The sequence below is a fragment of the Scatophagus argus genome, chromosome 22 (genome assembly GCF_020382885.2).
Source record: "Scatophagus argus isolate fScaArg1 chromosome 22, fScaArg1.pri, whole genome shotgun sequence".
Classification (NCBI taxonomy): domain Eukaryota; kingdom Metazoa; phylum Chordata; class Actinopteri; family Scatophagidae; genus Scatophagus; species Scatophagus argus.
Window position 1 is genome coordinate 10,405,047 of NC_058514.1, and position 19,228 is coordinate 10,424,274.

The 19,228-nt window shown below is 41.4% G+C and overlaps 1 protein-coding gene across 1 annotated transcript; it reads right to left on the minus strand.

Moving 5' to 3' along the window:
* Window positions 1-701: 701 nt before the first annotated feature.
* On the minus strand, window positions 702-16,953 carry LOC124053924 (leucine-rich repeat neuronal protein 3). Its single transcript, XM_046379518.1, has 3 exons — window positions 16,531-16,953; window positions 4,454-4,488; window positions 702-4,298 (listed from the first exon to the last, which is right to left on the minus strand). The coding sequence occupies exon 3, from the start codon at window positions 4,049-4,051 to the stop codon at window positions 1,925-1,927; it is 2,127 nt and encodes a 708-aa protein (XP_046235474.1). The 5' UTR covers window positions 4,052-4,298; window positions 4,454-4,488; window positions 16,531-16,953; the 3' UTR covers window positions 702-1,924.
* Window positions 16,954-19,228: the final 2,275 nt, after the last annotated feature.

The window sequence follows — 19,228 nt, forward strand, 5'->3', positions numbered from 1 at the left end:
CACGCAGCATCATATTTTAACTCCCTTTGTCTTTGACAGATAGCTCGTCTCTAAAAGCCTCTGTCCGTGGTGCTGAAGGTTGGCCTGATGTATGAGCGTTAGGCCCTGTTTGATAAATCCAACATGTCACTCTGCCTCTGACAACCATTCATCACACTAGGCTTTGTCATTTGAAATGTTCTGTCTGCCGGATAATTCCATAAGACAAATAAAATGTGAGTCTTGAAGCTCAGATGCGACTCTGTCCCGCCCTGCGTCGACTTTCACTACTGTACTTTATCTCACTGTCGTAGGGACATTGTGTCCCTGTATGAGCACGAGCAGCAGCTGTAGCACAGTGACTATATTCAGACCAACTGAAGGACGAACAAGTTCTTAATGAGGCGGCTAATGAGTTCTGTTCTTTTGTTGCTGTTTTTTTCCCTTTTTCCCAGGGTCAGTACAACCATAGAGCCATTCAGCTGAAGTCTCTTTACTTTTCCCCCGTGGTCTGACTCGAAAAGATTTTTTTTCTTCTGTTCTTTACCACTTGTTCATTGTCAATATTTGGTTTTACATGCTCGTGGTTGAAATGTCAAAGATAAAAGTCATTACACTTTTCGCTTGACCCCAAGGGATGGTGACCAAAGGAAAATCAGCGTAATACTAACACAACTGCATTTTGGTTTGAAATAAACCAGGTGTTGTATGACAAATATGAGAAGAACATAAAGGAGAAAAGCAGGCAATTGTTTGGAAAAGAAACAATGACATTTATTTTTTTCTTAGCACTTTTCTTAATTAGTCTGTTGTGCCCATTGATCACATATAGTACAGTTAATATAAAAATGGCTTTTTAACTTTACATCCAAAGCAACAACGAAATGTTTTCTTAAAATATGAATGCTAAAAATACTGAGAAAGTATTTCCACTAAGAGTACTGGAGAGTAGCTTGTGATTCTGCAATGATGACATGGCTGCGTTTTGCTGTGGCTGACGTGTTTCTTCAGTTTCTTCTCTGCTCACCTCATGTAGTTCTTGTTGTAGGCACTTACCAGGGCATAACAGGCAGCTGCGTGAGGCGATAACACATCAATCACCTCAGCTTTAATCAACCTGTTATATTTGTTTTAGTCCAACGCATTTGCTTCCTAGTCACCGTTGCAATGAGAACTACACAGCACAAACAGCCATTTGGCAAATGGCCTCTCTAGATACTCATTTTGTAGCTGAATTTCATTAAGCTTAATGTGACATTGTAATCAAAAGTTGTCTGCTCTTTGCTTTAATTTAAAACCCATTTAAACTGTTCAGATACAGAGGATTTGTCATTACATCAACATAATAGAATATATAACAATATTTCCATGAAAAATCAAGAATCCATTTTTAAATAGAAAAAGGGGGGGTATATTTCATCAAAAGGCTTACACCATAGTCACTGTTATTTGTCTATTCTACTAAATCTCCCTTCCCAATATAGACAGGTGTTATTACTGTATCTCTAACTCGTCTATGGAGGTTTTACATAGCACAGACGGTATTGCTTGGGACCACACAGACAGTTCCACAACTCTGAACACATTTAACAGTCAATTACAAGAGAGTTGACCATCATCATCATCTTCACTTCCTTTCTTCTGCCTTCATTATGTGTGAATGGTACTGAAATATATCTTTATGCAGTAAATGCCCCTTCCCGTTGATGTTAGCTTGGTTTGATGTTACAAAGCCACCACTTCAGCTAGGGTTGAAACTGGGAGAGCATGTACTGTAGTCTATTATAAACGGTTTCATCCCAGTCCGGTAATAGTTTTGCCAGTGTCTCTGAGCTAGGGGACCAGCGGTATGCCTTTCGAAAAATACAACAGATTCGTCCACCCCTGCCCATGGCTTTGTCCATTCAGTTTAATTGGTGTGTGGTGCTCTACAAAGCTGCGCTTCTTAAAAGGCATTGTCAGATACATTTATGACTGTGGCTTTCACTTCCACTCCACTTGGCAGTCCCTTACCCGAAACCCACAGCTTTGTAAAGAAAGGAGATTGCATACCGGTAGCTTCCACTGGTGTCAGGGAAGCTTTGGAGTCGGATTTTCTTATATCCCCATAAAGGTGGTGGTTCCTCAGAGACACATAAATAAGCAGACATGCCACTGAAATCACAGCAAAGAGCACACCAAAGACAGTGATTACTGCTGCGTCCCATTTTTCTGTGTCCTTGGCTGCCAGCTCTAATCCCTTAGTGGTGACATTGACGCATTTGGTGTCATGGTTGTAGTGGATGCTGCGCACATCCACACATACTTTGTACCGAGTGGCAGGGCTGAGATGGGTGATGTTGTAGATCTGGACATCAGAGGGAACTCTGGTAGTAAACGCTGTGGTGGGATGGTTAACACCTGACACTGTGTACCATTTAATGTTGGGAGCCAGAGTGCCAGAGCCAGCCTTCCACGAAACTAGGATGGAGTTTGACTGCACTGATTTGATGCTGACATTCAGAGACCCATTCGCAGGTTGGGGAAAATATCCATTCACCTCTACTGATACAGACTTAAGATCTGCTCCAACCAAATTATGGGCAACACAAGTGTAAAGACCAGCTTCATTTTCTGTAACATCATAGATGTCAAAAGTTCCCTCTGGGTGCATGTAGAACTTGTCAGACACAGTATTAGGCAGGACCCTGGTACCAGACGGGGTGATCCAGTAGATGTCTGGCTCCGGTTCAGCAAAGGCTCGACAATGAAGTGACACCGAGCTCCCGTTCTGTGCTTTAATATGCCCAGGCATGCTTTCGGGAGAGATGAGTGGCAGACAAATCTCCATCATCTCCCTGAAGTGCACCTGTCGGACATGTTGGCCCTCGTACTCGGGAGGCTCCACGCAGTACAGTGAATCAGGCTCCATGAAGCGAATGTTGGTCTTGTTCATGTTCATCCAGCGGACAACACAGTCGCAGCGGATGGGGTTACTGTGCATGCTAACCTCTCTGAGATTTGGTAGGGACTCGACAGTAATCCTGTGGAGAGCACTGAGCGCATTGCCATTTAGCATTAGGGTTTCCAGACGTGGTAGTTTGTAGAAGGCATTAGGATGGATATAGGAGAGTTTAGGATTGTTGGTGGCTTCTATTTTGGTCAGCTCTGGGAGGTTATTGAGGGCAAAGCTGTCAATGGAAACTAGCTGTGGCATGCTATTAATCCCGAGTTCCTTCAGATGGAGCATATCCACAAAGTCCCCTCTCTGTATCCTTGTGATTGGGTTTTTATTAAGATCCAGAAACTTCAGATTTTTTGCATTTCTCAGGGCTGAATGAGGCACCTCTGGGAAAATGTTATCATAGAAAGAGATGCTCTCTAAGTTATCCAGACCTGCCAGTGCATCATCAGGAAGCTGAGACAGATTCATTCTGGTGAGAACAAGGCTGCGGAGGTTACTCAGAGCCTTGAAGTTCATATCATCAATAGAAACAACAGGGTTCTCACCAATCATCAGGATCTCCAAATTCGGCATGGGTTCGAACCACTCTCTTTTAATGACCTTCAGCTTGTTAGAGTTGAGGTGGAGCCGCACAAGGTTGCTGAGACCCTGGAAAGCCATTGGAGAAATGGAGGAGATGAGGTTGTGATTTATGTAGAGCTCCTGAAGATTAGCCACATCAGCAAGACATCGTTCAGGCAAGTCTCGTATCCAGTTTTCCTCCATATGGAGAGACAGCAGCTGAGGAAGATTCCCCAGATGGACGTCGCTGATAGAGGATAAGTTGTTTTGCGATAAATCAATCTCTGTGATGTTGGCCAGGTAATCCAAGGGTCGGTCGATCTTTGCAACATTGTTTGTTTGCAGTAATAATACTTGTGTGCCCAGTGGTAATTTTTCTGGCAGGCTAAAGAGTCCCAAGTCATTACAGTCAACTGTCTGTGCCTCCATGTACACCGAACTGGGGGAAAACCAGGGTCTAATCTCACATACACAGAGCTTTGGGCAATCAGGCCTCTCCTCTGTAGCCACAACAAAAGAGGCTATGGCCAAGCCAAGAAAGAGATCCACAAATGACACGTCCTTCATATTGGACCGATTCCCTCCAGTAAGAAATTGGTCCTCGTAAATTAAGTGGTCTGAGCTGTTAACTTCACAAATAATGAATCATTTGCTACAGCTGCTGAGGCGATTGACTCACTGCCCCTGCCACCACCACCACCACCAGCTGCAGCAGGGCTCCCTGGGGTTTTTTTGTCTTGCTGTGTAGACGCCCTTGGATGTAATGACCAATCACTCAGTGCTGCCTGCTGGTGTCAGGGTTCAGGGGGCAAGGCTGCAGTCAGGCAGATCCAAGAGGGTGGGATGGGGGAGACAGAAAAAAAGGATGGGAGTGATATTATACCTCAAAGGGCTTATGTTGAGCACATTTATAGGTATCCATAAAATATCTGCTCTTTAAAAATGGATGTCCTCGTTGATGGCTCTTACTAGCTTCCAGAGTCCACAGCCCAGTCCATTCCTACCTGTGAAAGACAAAGAAGACAGAGAAGCAGTATGAGTGTTATATGATAACCAAAGTGGTCTGGGAGTGTCATAAGAAAAGGATTTGATCATATTGACATTTGTTATAGGCACACTGATGCATGTTGACATTTATACACGCTCCCTTCATGACATAGAACCATGGATTTACATCTGCTTGACCTTCTAGACTTCATTCAGGGGGCTTACCAGCATACCCTGAATATATGGTATTCAGTGTGACTCTTATTGGTTCAAGACAAAGCTTTATTAAAATTCTTAAATGGCGGCCATCCTAGGGCTTAGGTATTAGACTTTAAGGCATGCTGCTTAAAGACACTGGAATATGTCAGTCACTATAGCAACAAGTAAACGGGCAGCCAATAACACACACCACCGTGATGCAGCAAGGCCATAAATGGAAACTAAGCATTTGTAAAGCACCTGTTTGTTCATGCATCAAAGAAAATGAAAAAATGTGTCGAATAATTAATCAGCTATGTTGAGGAGTAATATACATGCAGAAGCATGAAGAGAGTAAAAAAGACACATAATTATGATTCTTCTCTTAATTTCAAGTGATCTGTAGTGATCAGAGAATGTACAGTTATGAATATGCATTTTTGTGTCACCACTCACAGATGTGCAATAATAATTTTCACATTTATAATTGGAGAAATCGTTAGCACAAAGCAGAGTATGTGCCAGTGATGACTTCATTCTGTTGTGGGAATATTTTAGGACACTATTTATCCCCCTCAAAATATGAAGGTTTGAAGTGACAAACATGGTTGCAGAACAGTGAAGACATTAGTGCCTGGTTTGATTTTACTGGGAAATTGAGGCAGCGTTTATAGTTCAGTTGTTAGTGTTGTTAGAAAACGTAACAGTAGAGGCTTTAACAACATTGGATAATCAACAAAATAACCAGATTTAGTCCTTTGATTAACTGCCATTTATGGTGGTTTGGCAGAGATAATATGGTTCTCAGTTCTTACAGTAACAAATATTGATTGAATCGTCTGTAAATATCTTACATACAAGCATGAGAACATAATCAGCACACTGCAAGTTAGAAATGAAGCTATGATACTTTCTCTTCCATGCAAGTCTTTTTGTAGTGTCTCTTACCATCATATTACTTGTGTCCCCATCATCTGCTGCTATGGCTGAAACTTCGCAGTTGAAGTGTAACATGTAATTTGTCGTATGTAACTGCCTCATACTGAACACGTAGGTTTGATGGCGCTTTTGATATTTCGGGCTTATAAAAGCACACACCATATCATGGGAAAAGTCAAGAGAGACGGGAATGAAATGGAAAGAATCAAGAGAAGAAGTGTGACAGCAGCTGGAGAGTGGGAACAAGGAAAGAGAATTATGGTTTCATTTCATCACCCTCGCTGTTTTTACCTCAGTGGCCACAGGGGAGATGTGGGAAAAAATAAAATAAAATAAATAAATAAAAGCTTCTGAAGGCAGCAGAAACGCTGCAGTTTGGCCCGCTGGCAAAGCCAAGCCGAGAGTTCATTCCTCAACCTTTGCTCCAGAATTGGCTGGAGTCTGGTTCAGAGGGGTGAGCGAGAAGGGAAGGCAGGCAAGGAGCTAGTGGAAGGAGAATGATATGGGAGGGAGGGGGATTATTTTTCAAAAGCACCTTACACTTTAATAAGCTGCAACATCCAGAGCATTCTGATAAACAGGGTTTAGCTCCTCTCCCTCAGCACTGGCTCTTCATTGTAGGCTGTGCAGTTTATCCGTGCCCTGGAAACACAGCCCAGAGTCTGGCTTTTCTCTTGAATAATCACAATTACCAGCAGTGTAATGTGGTTCGGTTACAACTGTTATTGTGTAGCTTTATTGTTATTTTTTTGTTTTACCAATGATGTTAATTGTCAAATGGGAACATTTTAGGAGATAACTTCCATTTTGTGATCGCTATTTTCTGTTAGCACTCAAATATAAGGTCTGTGAATGGGAAGTGATGGTGTTTGAAGAAGAAATAGTGCTGCCCTATTTTCACAACACACTAATCTAAGTATTACTGCATGAGGGAGATCATTATTGTCAGTAAGAAAAGGCAGAAAGAAACTGTTTGAAAAAAAAGAATTCATTATTGTCTTTAGTTTAATGTTCATGTCTGTTGTCCCACATTGGCAAAAATCTAGGATGGGATTAGAAAGGCTTAACCAGACAATTTGCTTGATGATGTGGCCAGCAAATGCAGCATATTTCCCTGATTATTAATGAGGACAAAATTATGTTAATGATAATCCAGAACTTGATTCATGAAAATCTTGATTTTAGGCCTGTTTGTGGCCACTGCTATCTGTATTATTTTCAAATTACCACCTCTTCACTGTGACAACAAAATTACAGTTACTGCTAATGTTTAGTATGTTTGTTTTGAGGCCGATTATTTTCTTAATTATTTATTAATCGTTTGTCGATTAAATCAGGATCATCATCCAAATACCCAAATACTACATTATTTGTTTTAGTTGAACAACAATCCTAGTTTCAAATGTAATCTGTATGAAAGACTAAGAAAACCAGAAAATATTCACATTTGAGGAGCTGGAATTGGTGAACTTTCATCTTAATCTTATTCATTTTAAGTGATCGCCAAATTTGGTGCAGATTCATTTTTCTAATAATCAAATCGGTTTTTTGTTTTGTTTTGGGGTTGTTGCTTCTTCTTTTTTCTGCTCCTTTTTTTACATTGGGAAATCTGTTTTTTTTGTTTTTATTTTTTAAATTCATGTGATGTCATCAGAATCAATGTCAGTTAGGGATGAAAACTATAATTCCGAAAATTACCAGGAAAGAAGTGAGTTTGCCAGACCTCTGTGGCCCCCTTCTCATCTCTGGTTGAGACTAACTACCCATTAGCTTCTGCTAGCATCGCACACCTGAATCATTTTGCATTGTGGGTAATGTAGACACCAGGTTTTGACAAGGAAGAAGAATGTGTGGAAAAAAAGATAACAATATCTTTGGCTCCATTTCATCCAATTTGATCCTCTTTTTAAAGTGAGTCCCACAGTGTTATAAAGGCCCAATGCTAAAACTGTAGAGTACAATTTTAACATTGCAAACTGATTCAAATGTTTGCTGAAGTAAACCCATTAGACAGTTACAGGTTGTGGTTTGAATAATAACTTGATGGTTAAGCTTTAGCCTTGAAAATTAGAGAATTCAGCTAATACGGTTGAAATGGAGAATTATTCTGAAATTATTATTATCAGTGCTTTATTATTATTATTAACATTCCTGTTTCATTGTCAGATTAAATATTGCATGCTTTTCATTTTCACCAAAACCATGTTTTAAATCTTGTAGACAAATGTATGCAAATCAGGTTTGATTTACAGTCTCTTGGATGTTAGCTAAGGTCCCAGTGACAGCGCTGTCGAAGAGAAACATTGGTAGTCATTTGTAAGAAGGAGGTGACTGAATAGGAGGTGACATCTTGTGTGGCAATGTGTCTGATGTGGCAAAAAGTAGTGAGTCTTCAGGCATGCTTGCTGCCTGTGCAGGACAGTTGAGTCAATGACTTAGTTACATAATAAAACTGTCTGAAATATGGACAATTGAGGCAAGATGCCTGTGTAACAAAACTAGGAAAATGTTTTGACAATGCACACTTCACTTTAAAATTAGCTAAATGTAAATGACAAGTTGAGCTTCCTCAGAGCTCTTTATACTTAATCAAGATGTGTTAACACATCAGCAGAATTGAAAAGCTTTCAGCAACACAGCCTCCATTAGGAATGCCTGTTTGGCTGGAGAGATTCAGCTTGTTAAAGACACAGATACTTCATTTCATTACACTTAGTTATAAAGCTGAAATACTGTATCAAACTGCATCATCTTAAGTGAACTGTCCTAATCATCTATGGGCAGTTGAACCGGTAAATTGATATTGTGGGCCTGCATTATGTGAAGCCTATGCAGACTTGTGCCATGACTGCTGAGTCCACACACCACTTGTAGCAACCTATTAGTAAGTGGTCCCTTCAAGCCTCCCCACACACACACACACACACACACACACACACACATATACACAGCTTCCGTGTAGAGCTAATTTCCCACAATCCGCTCCTCTGTTGCTGGTAATTGAGGTGGAGTGAGAGGGGAGGAAAAAGGGAGCGAAGAGATCTGGAGGACAGAATGACTTGCCGGGGGGGGGCTTCTTGAAGTATCAGTATTGGTGTATTAACCTTTGGTGACCCTGAGAATGCTGTCATAGCAGGAAATATTAACCTCAGCAAGACCATGAAGCAGAGGAATTAGCCAAAACCCAGTTAAAGATTGGAGGAAAACAAGGACTTCCAAGCAAAAGACTGAACTGTTAGACAGAGAGAAATGTAGTTAATATGGCTGTGGTTAATAGAATTTAAAGACGGATGCTTGTAATCTGTGTCTGGAAAAGCCTTTGGAAATTCTGAGCAGGGAGAGTCAAAATCAACAGCCAGTAATTTAACCTAGAGGGCTTGAAACTGGATCTTCTGTATCCTAATGTCTAACTGCACTAACGCATTAAGCCTAAGCTTTGACATTTGCTCGGGGAGCCAATGGAAGCCTTTTATAGGTCAGGCTAAGGTGTTCACTCATGGTACTAACACAAGTTCCCAGGTGTCAGAGGAAGAAGGTGGGGGCAATCATTCAAGCCATGGTCTCGTAAGCACCTCCATTACAGTAGCAGGCTGACAGTTTAGCCCATGGGCTTTTCACTTACACCAGTGTTAATCCTGACTTTGAACATTACAGCAAACGGGCTCCTGGTGTCTGGTTTGTTTCAGGATTGCCCTAACTGTGCTAGATTTATTAAATATTGGTTAATGAAAAACTGAAAAGTTAAGCCTGCAGTAAGCGATTTTATGGCTGCGGAAACAGACTGTGAGCATGATACCGGAATATCATCATCATCTTTGATGTTGATATGGAGAACATGTCAACTTTTTAAACAGCAGATATGGAGAAACATTAACATTATTATTTGGAATACAGTTTTTTGCCAACAAGTTCAATAATCTCATTCTTTCTGCTGTGGTGGAAAAAATCTTAACTATGACTAAAGCAGAAAACTGCCTTTAAGTAGTTATTTAAATAATATCACTGTGACATGGAATTGATCTGATCTCTCAGCAAAGTCTAGACTTGACATAAGTGATTTTGCTGCTGATTATGTAGATCAATGCAGATTTAAAAAAGATCGTAAAAAAAAAAAAAAAAAAATCATATATAACATAAACAATCTTGATACAGATTGCTTTTTTATGACCAAGATACATAATAAGTGAAGTTGAAAAACTAACTTGCCTTGGTTGTCTGGTGGACAAACTGTGTTATGGAGACACGATTTCTAAAAACTACTTATGCATTCGTGTACTGCAATTTTGTCTTACTTATCAGCCAGCATGTGCTGATACGGGACATCTGCAATAAAACAGTTTTGGCTGATATACCAGCCTGGCTACTTTGATGGTCTAGGTCTAATTATTATATGTGGGTTTGTCACTGCAAGAGACCATTTTCAGTTTATATGCAATAATGTGATCAATTGCTATTATAAAAATATTGATTAGAACCACTTAAAAAATATTTGTCCCCGGGCGTATGTCATGCAGATCATCATATAGGTATTCAATTTGGCTTTTTTTTTTTTCCCAGTATTATGGAAGTGTTGCTGCATTCTGTTATATATATTGACGTTCCTACTGAAAAGCTGTTGAGACATAACAGTGTTATCGTATCACCATCAGAAACTGATATGTCACCGGCCCTTATTAGTCAGATTTCACTCCTAATTAGTGTGACATTTGACATTACTAAAAGACTTGGAATCTCTCCTCATTAAAATACTGCATGTTCAGGGTGGCTCGCTGTTGTCTTCCTTTTTCTTGTGCGTTAACATTGATTTTACAGAGATTTTTATGAGGCCAAAACGTACTATTTGAAAATCATTTGCTCTCATGTGGAAATGGCGCCAGACTAATCATGATATACCAGATTGAGGCTACATTTTAAGAGATTCAGCTACTGTCAAGGTGAAAAGCTTTTCCATTCAGATCTTGGCAACCCCTCATACTTACTTTCCCACCGGGCCACCTCCATTATACTAACACTGTGGCTTGTCCGGACAGTAATGGCACAAATACAGTTTGATTAGAGACCAGTGAGATATGACCACTTTAAATTAATGAGTGTGCACAGTAGGGGCAGAAAGCATTGGTCCTGGTGGCTCTGTGGTGCTAATTCAGGCAAGCCTGACTCAAGTTGGCTGGGCAGACACACAGCCGAGCTGAACTGTTTGTTTTCTGCTGTTTATTGAAATGAGTTATAAATCCTCCCTTTCACTTCACAGGGCTTGGATGGGGTTTAGCGGAGCGGGGACGTAAAGATGATTGCTTTGTCGCGGGTTGGGTGATCGCTGATGCCCTATGCGGCGACAGGTTGACCTACACTTCATGTAAAAATAAGATCATTTATTATACAAAACACGAGTTCTGTGAGGGTTATGACAGGCATAAAGGAGAATATCTGAGATCTGAATAAGTCTTTGTAGGTTTTTGTGCAGACCATATTGGCCCTCAGGGAGATGATTATGAGGCCCGTACGGTTTAAGTAGTAACAAGGCAGTATTGCATCTGCTGAAAGGTAGCCATTACACTCACTGTGTTAAAACTGGGTGGAAGACATAAAGGTCAGACGTAAGTGGAAAGTAGGGCACAGCCGAATTGCCTCCTCTTTCAGGAGAATAGCCTGTGTATTGTAGAAATGGTTCACTGGGAATTTTGATCCACGGGTAATAAGCCTTGCAAGGCTTTCTTCTTTGAGTCCACCCCAACCCCCCTCACGTCTTTCTTCTTTTTCCCTCTTCGTTCTCGCATTCCCTTTTTCTCATGATATTGCAAACCCCACATCTCTTTTTATAAGTCTTGTCCTTTTCATCTTTGTCCCTGCCCTTCAAACTCTTATGGCTCTTATATTTGCGTCACGATCCAACCAAGCGATGGACTACAGAGAATGTAGGCGTTTAATTTAGTCTCTCTTCATGCTCAGGTTCCAGTCTTCCTTTCTGGGCATCCTACAGTCTCATTGCTCATTTGCTGTCAGGCTAATTGCCTTCTCAATACTTGTCACCCCTGCTGTTCCAAATCTAGTCTATCTACCTACCATCTGACTGTCTCTCTCTAAGTAACTGCTATTTCCCAATTACCAGTGCCCAAGCCTGTATGGGTTTCTTATGGCCCACGCGCGCTGTCTTTTTGGTAACTCCTGAAGGATGTAGTTTGGTCCCATGCTGGGTGCACTGCCGCCGCCTGAGCCAACTGCTTTCCACCCAGTACGTCAGTGTTCACCTGACAGATGAGCAATGATCCTCATTCGCTGCTTAGGTGCAGTTCTTCTCTTAACTCGGCCATCTCTAGCTGCCTGGTCTATTTTTTGCCAGATTAGTTTGCATCTCTGGCATCAATTGCGGACATAAATGCAATACATCCATTTTCATCAGTTGAAGTAGAATATTATCCATGCTTTCTATGTGTTAAGATTGCAGGGTTAGGCTTACTTATAACTGCACACAATGTACTAGTCTTATTTTTTCCTTATTACAAGCAGCTGCTTTACATTATAATCAAATTAAAGGTGTCTAACCTATCATCACTTTCCAATCTAAACCATTTAGGCCTCTCTGAAATTTTGGTGATGTTGACTTTCTTTTTTTTCCCCCAGAAGAACTGAAGGATTTAAATATAATTAAAACTATTTAAAACCCAGTGGATCATCTGAAAAATGGACTGTCACAAAGTAAAAATGAGACATTTTATTATTGATACAATGAACAATTAATGGTACAATGAAGAGGGTGTTTCTCTTTTTGGAGTTAATCATTGCTTATAATGTGAATGCAAGGAAAAGAAAGGGATGCTTAATGTCACAGAACTTCTGAAACATTTCTGGTGGGCACAGCACTCACAGAAGACGCGTAGCACAGCCGTGATGCTACAATCCAAGTCCAATAGACTTTCTGGGTAAGGCCTTAGTGGATGCCTCTGGAAGGCTTTACTGTCCCTCCCTCTGCCCTTCACCTCATTGATTTACTATTATACTTTCTCTAAGGTAAGGGAGAGTCCATTAAAGGGAGCCTTCTATGCAGTGCGTATGCATAATGAAGTTTCCTGTATGTATGTATGTGTGTGCGTGTGGGAGCGGATGAAAACCATGAATGGCGATGAATCAGCAGCGAGTCGACTGTTAATGTAAAATCAATGTTCCAAATTAACCACAGGACCCCTGTCTCTGGTTTTTCAGCCCTGCTCTGGACAAGACATGCCCTTGGGCTGAGTGAGGGAGAACACACATGCTGCACTATTGAACGCTGTAGCACGCCCACCTGCATCCATGCAGACACATGTAGTGTAACACACACATGCTTAGAAAGATCCATGCATTTGCACACAGATCGTGCACATACAACTTATCCGACAGTGTGTTCACAGAAAACGTCGAAACAAATGTGCCCAAGCTCATTCGCATAATGCATGCACAACGCACCACACAGTGAAAGAGCACAGCTAGGTCCCCTCGTCTAATTCACATCGTGCTGCATCTATTAAAATTAAGCCAAGGTATCCAGCTTAAGGCTGCCGCTGATAAGGTCAAAGGCGTAGCGAACATTCCAACACTCATTTCTCCCCCAACATAATCGCACTCACTCTTGACAAAAATCTGCATAATGTTCCATGTATAGCTGCTAGCCAGAATGAAAAACGGAGGTGTGAGCACACGGGGGGGGGGGCAGAGAGACCAACGGCATATCCCTCAAAGTCAGAGCCAAATTGAATCTGCAGGTGCAAATGTGGCATGTGTGCTGCCTCTAAGATGCGCAGCTATCTATATTTATATGAATAATATATGACTGGTCAAGGGGCCACAAGCCTGCAGGGAATAAGTTCCGTCGGCAGACGGAATCAATCATTATATGCCACTGAAATGCATTTATCGCTGGCTTGGACCTCTTTATTATGATTTCATGGGGTTTGATATGGGTTTTCTCTTTCTGTTTTCACTCTCTGCTACCCTTCCTCAGATGAAACAGATGAAAGATACGGCACTTTCTGAAGGCATGGTGGCTTCGTGTCTATTCAAAGGTTTACTAGAACGATGATTGACTGATTCGGAGTCAGTAATTGATTTGTGTATGTACATTTATATGCATATTTCTGCACATCTGTGTATACACTATACAGGCATCCATCTACACACAGATGCAGGCATATCTCCTTGCATTCATCTCTGCAGCTTCATCCGTATTTGAGCACTTGATTTGGTCTCCTAACACTACATCCACTAAGCTTTTCATTAGTGCACTCAAGGCCTATATGTATCTATCTGAGTGCAGAACAGATGGACGGCACAGCAGTAACCCTTAGATGTCCTCCTTCATCTCTGCTCATGTTTGAAACTGCAATATGGGCATATGTTCCTTTCGTGTCCAGCTCTGATATGGATCAGCTGAATGGTAGTCTAATTAGTGCTTAATAGCGTTGTTTTTTTTTGTTTTGTTTTGTTTTTTTTTTCAGTATCGGCATCAGTCTACCTGACATTTATCTCTTACACGTGATCATTTTTTAGCACCTCTTTTGTTAAAGCAGTGTGAGTCCAGCGCCCACACACTCTGGAAATGTGTACTAGCTAAATACCTGAAATGCTAATGTAAAAAGTAAATGTCATTGGATACAAAGGACGTGTCACATCCCAATTTGACCTTTGATATGCACTGAAAACACCGAAATGTCATGGATGCTGCCATCAAAGTATGTTTTGATCCTTTTGTTTCTTCCTTTGTATGTTTTCATATAATTTGGATCTGCTATCATCCATCCACCAGGTTCAAGCCCCCCTTCCCCCCTTCCCTTTGCCCTCTGTCTGTGCTTATTTCATTTTAATGGGTGCCTGTGTTTGTTTGGGAACATGATGCTATCAGAGAGCCTCTGCTTGGCTGCACAGGCTGATCCCCTGCAGCCGTCTTGTGAATATGTTTACATGCATTTCACTCAGGAGCACCGATAACTCCCGAGGCATCTTGTTACCACTATTATGGAAAAAAAAAAAATCTTGAGATAAATGCGATTTTAATGGCGCTAATAGTATAGCCTTCCTGAACTCCACTTTGACTCCAAACCAGTAGTAGCATTTGGCACCCACACATACTCTCACCTCGCGGGAACCTGCTGCCCTCTGCCTATAGAGAAATTAATATGAACACCCACACTGTGCTGCCTGTCATGCTCTCCAAGCCTCCACAAGGCCACTGCAGGAACAATACCTTCTCCATCCCCCGAGCCAACCCGCCTCCCCCTCCCTGCACTGCTTCTCACTGTTTCACACGCAGATCAATAGGCAATTCGCAAAGCCACTCACTTTAAGCGTATGACTTAGTGTGGACATGTAATATTGATTTGTTTTGAACAAATGTGCCCAAATTAATAAAGCAACCCATTACTGCTTTGTTTTACTGGTTTTTGTCTGCACGAGGACAGGAAGTGAAACATGGCTACAATGCTATGATACAAGCATACACTTAATATTGAACCTCACAAACAGTTTAGGACTGTAACATGACTTGCAACTACAACTGTTCGATGTTTAGCAGGAAGAGCCTTCATCAGTATGTGCTCACTTGTGGAAGGCTGGAGGGCAGGATATTATAATGTAGCTACAAACGGCCTTGGCTCAATCGGCAGGTAGTCAAACAGTTTGAAGTGGGAACAATACATAGAGTGTGGGCTGAGGTTTTCTCAGCGGGCCACGGTGTCTGATGTGAGGCCATGATGGCTATCATGTGGCATTTGACTGTGTGTTTCATAGTGAGCAGCTGCTTTCAGTGAGTCACTCGCACTGTGGAGGTCGAAATCTATTGTATCCATCACCGGGAACAAGCACGCAGACACACACAGAGACACACACATACACATGCATACACAGAAAAGCATCTGCACAGAAGATTACAGCTGTCACATCCTGCAGCCCCCCTGGTGAAAATCACATTTGTTATTATCGGCCATTATCGGTTTATCTGCTTTTGAAATATTCATGAGTAATGCATCTGCTGGATGACATACATTTTGGACAGAGGAGAGGGTGTGAGAGATAAAATGGGAGAGGGAGAGAGACAGAGAGAGAGAGAGAGAGAGACGCCCCAATGCAGTTTAGGAATTAGTGAATACATTCTCTCTCGCAGGATGTGTGGGTGTGTGGACACCAGCAGGTGAAGTGGTGATGGTGAATGCGCTCCAAGACGACTCTCAGTGGCTGTGTTAATTCCGCAAAGCCCTGAATGCAACGTGCCGCGATGGCGGTGAAAGCTAAACAATCCTGTCTGTTCGCCGTCAGAGAGTGTGTGATTGTGTTGGGTTTTATTTATTTATTTTGGAAGGGGGGGGGTTAAAAACCCTGAGTGCCATGTAGGATACTTTCGTTGCATGTGTCGGTAAGGACTTCTCTGTTTGCAACAGGAAGGGTAAAGGAGAGTGGGGGGTGGTTGACCACCATTCTGTGGATTTCTGCGAGACGTGTCTGGTGTGCGCGCACTAAGCGGGACCCGGGGAAATGAAACTGTCAGTCCATCACTCCATGCACACTAACGCACACACAAGTCTGCCTCGATTTTATTTAACTAATTTGGCTTTTCAGTCTAAACGGAGTCCGTCATAAATCCGATCTGGTTGAGGCGCATCCTGCACAGTTGCGCAAAAGCGCGTCTTCCACGTCAAGTGAGGGTTCGAGGCCAGTCATCAGCACAATTATCGTGAAATATATTCCCTAATTTCTGCAGTTGCACATGAGTAATTGTATGTATGCATGCATTGTATCTGCGAAGCCAAAATATTTCAAATGCAAGCCTGCGTGTCCGGTAGAACATCCCCGAATCACTGAATGCAGGCGCTTTACATGAACTTAAAATGCGCTGCACAGAAGCAATGGCACGGTATGTATGAAATGACAGAAACATATTTCAGGAGTAAACTTACCCGATTTAATCATCATAGCCCTCGAAGTGGTATGTGTTTTCTGTATTCCCATCAAGTGCGCCGCTCCAGTGACGAAGAGAGCCTCAGCGCGCAACATAAAGCCAGTCAACAATGTGTGGTCTTCTTATTTTTACGCAGCTGATGAGAAATCAGTTCTAGCCCCTCTTCCACAGCAGAACACACGGATTCAGCGAGAGAGAAAATAAAAACGAAGCGAAGTCCAAAAGCAGGTTGGAGAGAGCATGAAGACAGATTCATGTGTTCCCTGTGCCCTTCCCTTCCCGTCTTCACAGCGGCTGTTGAGGGCGCATCTCTCCCTTCGATCAAGTGTCAGGCGGACCACATAGATGCGCCGCCGTCTCCTCAGCAGTCATTAATATCAGAACAAACCCCGACTCTCCAGAGAACAGCCAATAGCGTCAGAGAAGCAGGCGAGGTGCTCGCAGCATCCCTGCTCTGGTTGGCTTAGAGCAGCCGTCAGTCATATCCCAGAAGCCTGTTCTCATCTATGTCTTCTTCTGTTGGAGGTGAAGCACGCTGCAAAAAATATCCACATTAACAAGTCATGAGTTATAAAATAGTGTTAAGATAAGAAATACAAAAATGTGAGTGGGTGAGGGATGGGCGCTATTAAGTAGTTTCTTTAAAAAATATATGTTTCATGCAAATTTCCAGCACCCCAACTATCATGAAAAGGATAATATTTGGATCAAGATTTCCAGCCCTCTACAGATGTGTCACTGCCTACGGCCAGGTACCCACTGGACAGTACTTGGCCTAGCATTGGTCAGTGCTGGCTTTTGATTTTTCTGAGTGCTCACACCACAGGCCTACTAACAAAAAATATCAGACATGGCTGTTATTGATTGGTGTGCTCTGAGGTCAGGTGTGTGGGAGGAGAACGGCACCACACGCTGTAGCAAGACATTCAAAAATGACCTTTTCAAGAGACCAAGGCCTAAAAGAATCCTTGACTTAAGCGAAAGTGGCGATTCTAAAAACATTTGTGTAAAACATGCACTGGAAATTTTGCAAGTATATTAGAAACGTGTAAAGTATCAAAAGTTCAAGAACTCAAGAAGTTAAAGAAATATTATTCTGTGAGTGTTGCATCCTGATATCAACAGCCTGTTATATGTCAGTTTGTTCTTACTATTGATGCATTCGTGTAGCATTTCACCTGTAGTTGGTTAAATTGGAGGTAATTTTAACTGTTTTAAATACTGCTGAATATGCATTTCAGACACCTAATGAAATAATTCTGTAGTAGTAAATGTAACTAAAATAAATATAGGTTAGTAAAAGTAAAACATTTTCCTCAGAATTGTAAAAGTATAAATTAACAACAAATTAAATGCTCAAAGTCCTTAAGATGTGTATATTACTACAGTATTTGATGTTTGGCTCCACTGTGGTGTATCCAGAAGAACAGTGTTCAGAATAATTAATCAAGCATTCGCACATTTAAGTGACGGCATAACTCACTTGATTATACTGCCTTACAGTGTCAGTATGATTTCAGAATTTGTGATGGCATCAGGAGTTCTTCTGAATCTGTCAGTCTCGTAGCAGCAGCAACATCTTGATGACATAAAACAGAACTGACCATGGCAAAATTTGGGTATTTAAGACCCCATCCATACATATTTTAAGACAAATAATAGTACTCTACTATATTTTGTATTACCTCAAAAATGATTACTACCTTGTTGAAAATGCTAAAAATAGAGATACGCTCCTTATGCCTTGTTAAAAAAAATACAGAAACTAATCCTATTCAAATATTTTTGTTCCAAAATGTAACTGTTGTTAAGTTTCCAATGGCCAGGAGGAGGCGACTACGCTGGTTTCAAAAAGATGTATGACTGGATGTAATCTTGTAAGAAAATGACTTAACTTCTCACTTGATTTATTGCCTAAGTAAACAGTTTCCTATTGATTTTATGCTCTCGGTCCCTAGTTTCAGGTCTTCTTTAGAACAGCATGACGTTCATTTTGTAAATTATGGTACTATTTAAATCAAAACAGACAGCAGGATTTCCTTTAGGGCGTGGATATCATTAGTCATAATGCCAGAGCCATCAAAATGAAAGTCTGCAAAACAATATGTAACGTCACAGTGACTCCATCCCCTATTTATTATACAGTAAAACAATTTAAGGTGAGAAACTTTCCTCCAACTGCACATACATTTTTTGAGTGTTTTTTTGAGTTGTGGAGCCCTTTAATAGGGGAAACATAACAATTGTGCTAGTGGTGCTACAGTCTTATTATCAGAAATATGTTATTTTCTGATATGAAGTAAAGGTATTTCTTCCATTTACTGATATATTGTCCAGTTTGATGTGATCATATTTTACCAATTAAATAAGAAATATCACATAAAGCAATTGAATATTTGAGTTTGATTTGGCACATTTAATAGCATCAGCACAAGCACGCCACTGCTTGCTTTTCTGTCTGGAGTAGTTGAAGATGAATTCATGGCGAACTGTGGCAGCCTGGCCAGCAGCTGCCACTTTCTGTGTGCAAGTACATTTGAGATGGACATTTTTTGCAGTGCAGGGGAATGAGGAAGAAGGCGCAGGCAGGGAAGAAAATGGATATCTGTACCTATTAGCTCCAGAGCTCCCGACTCAGATCCCAGGAGGATTTCTAACACAATGTTCTACAAACTGATGTTCCTGGAGGTCAGGGA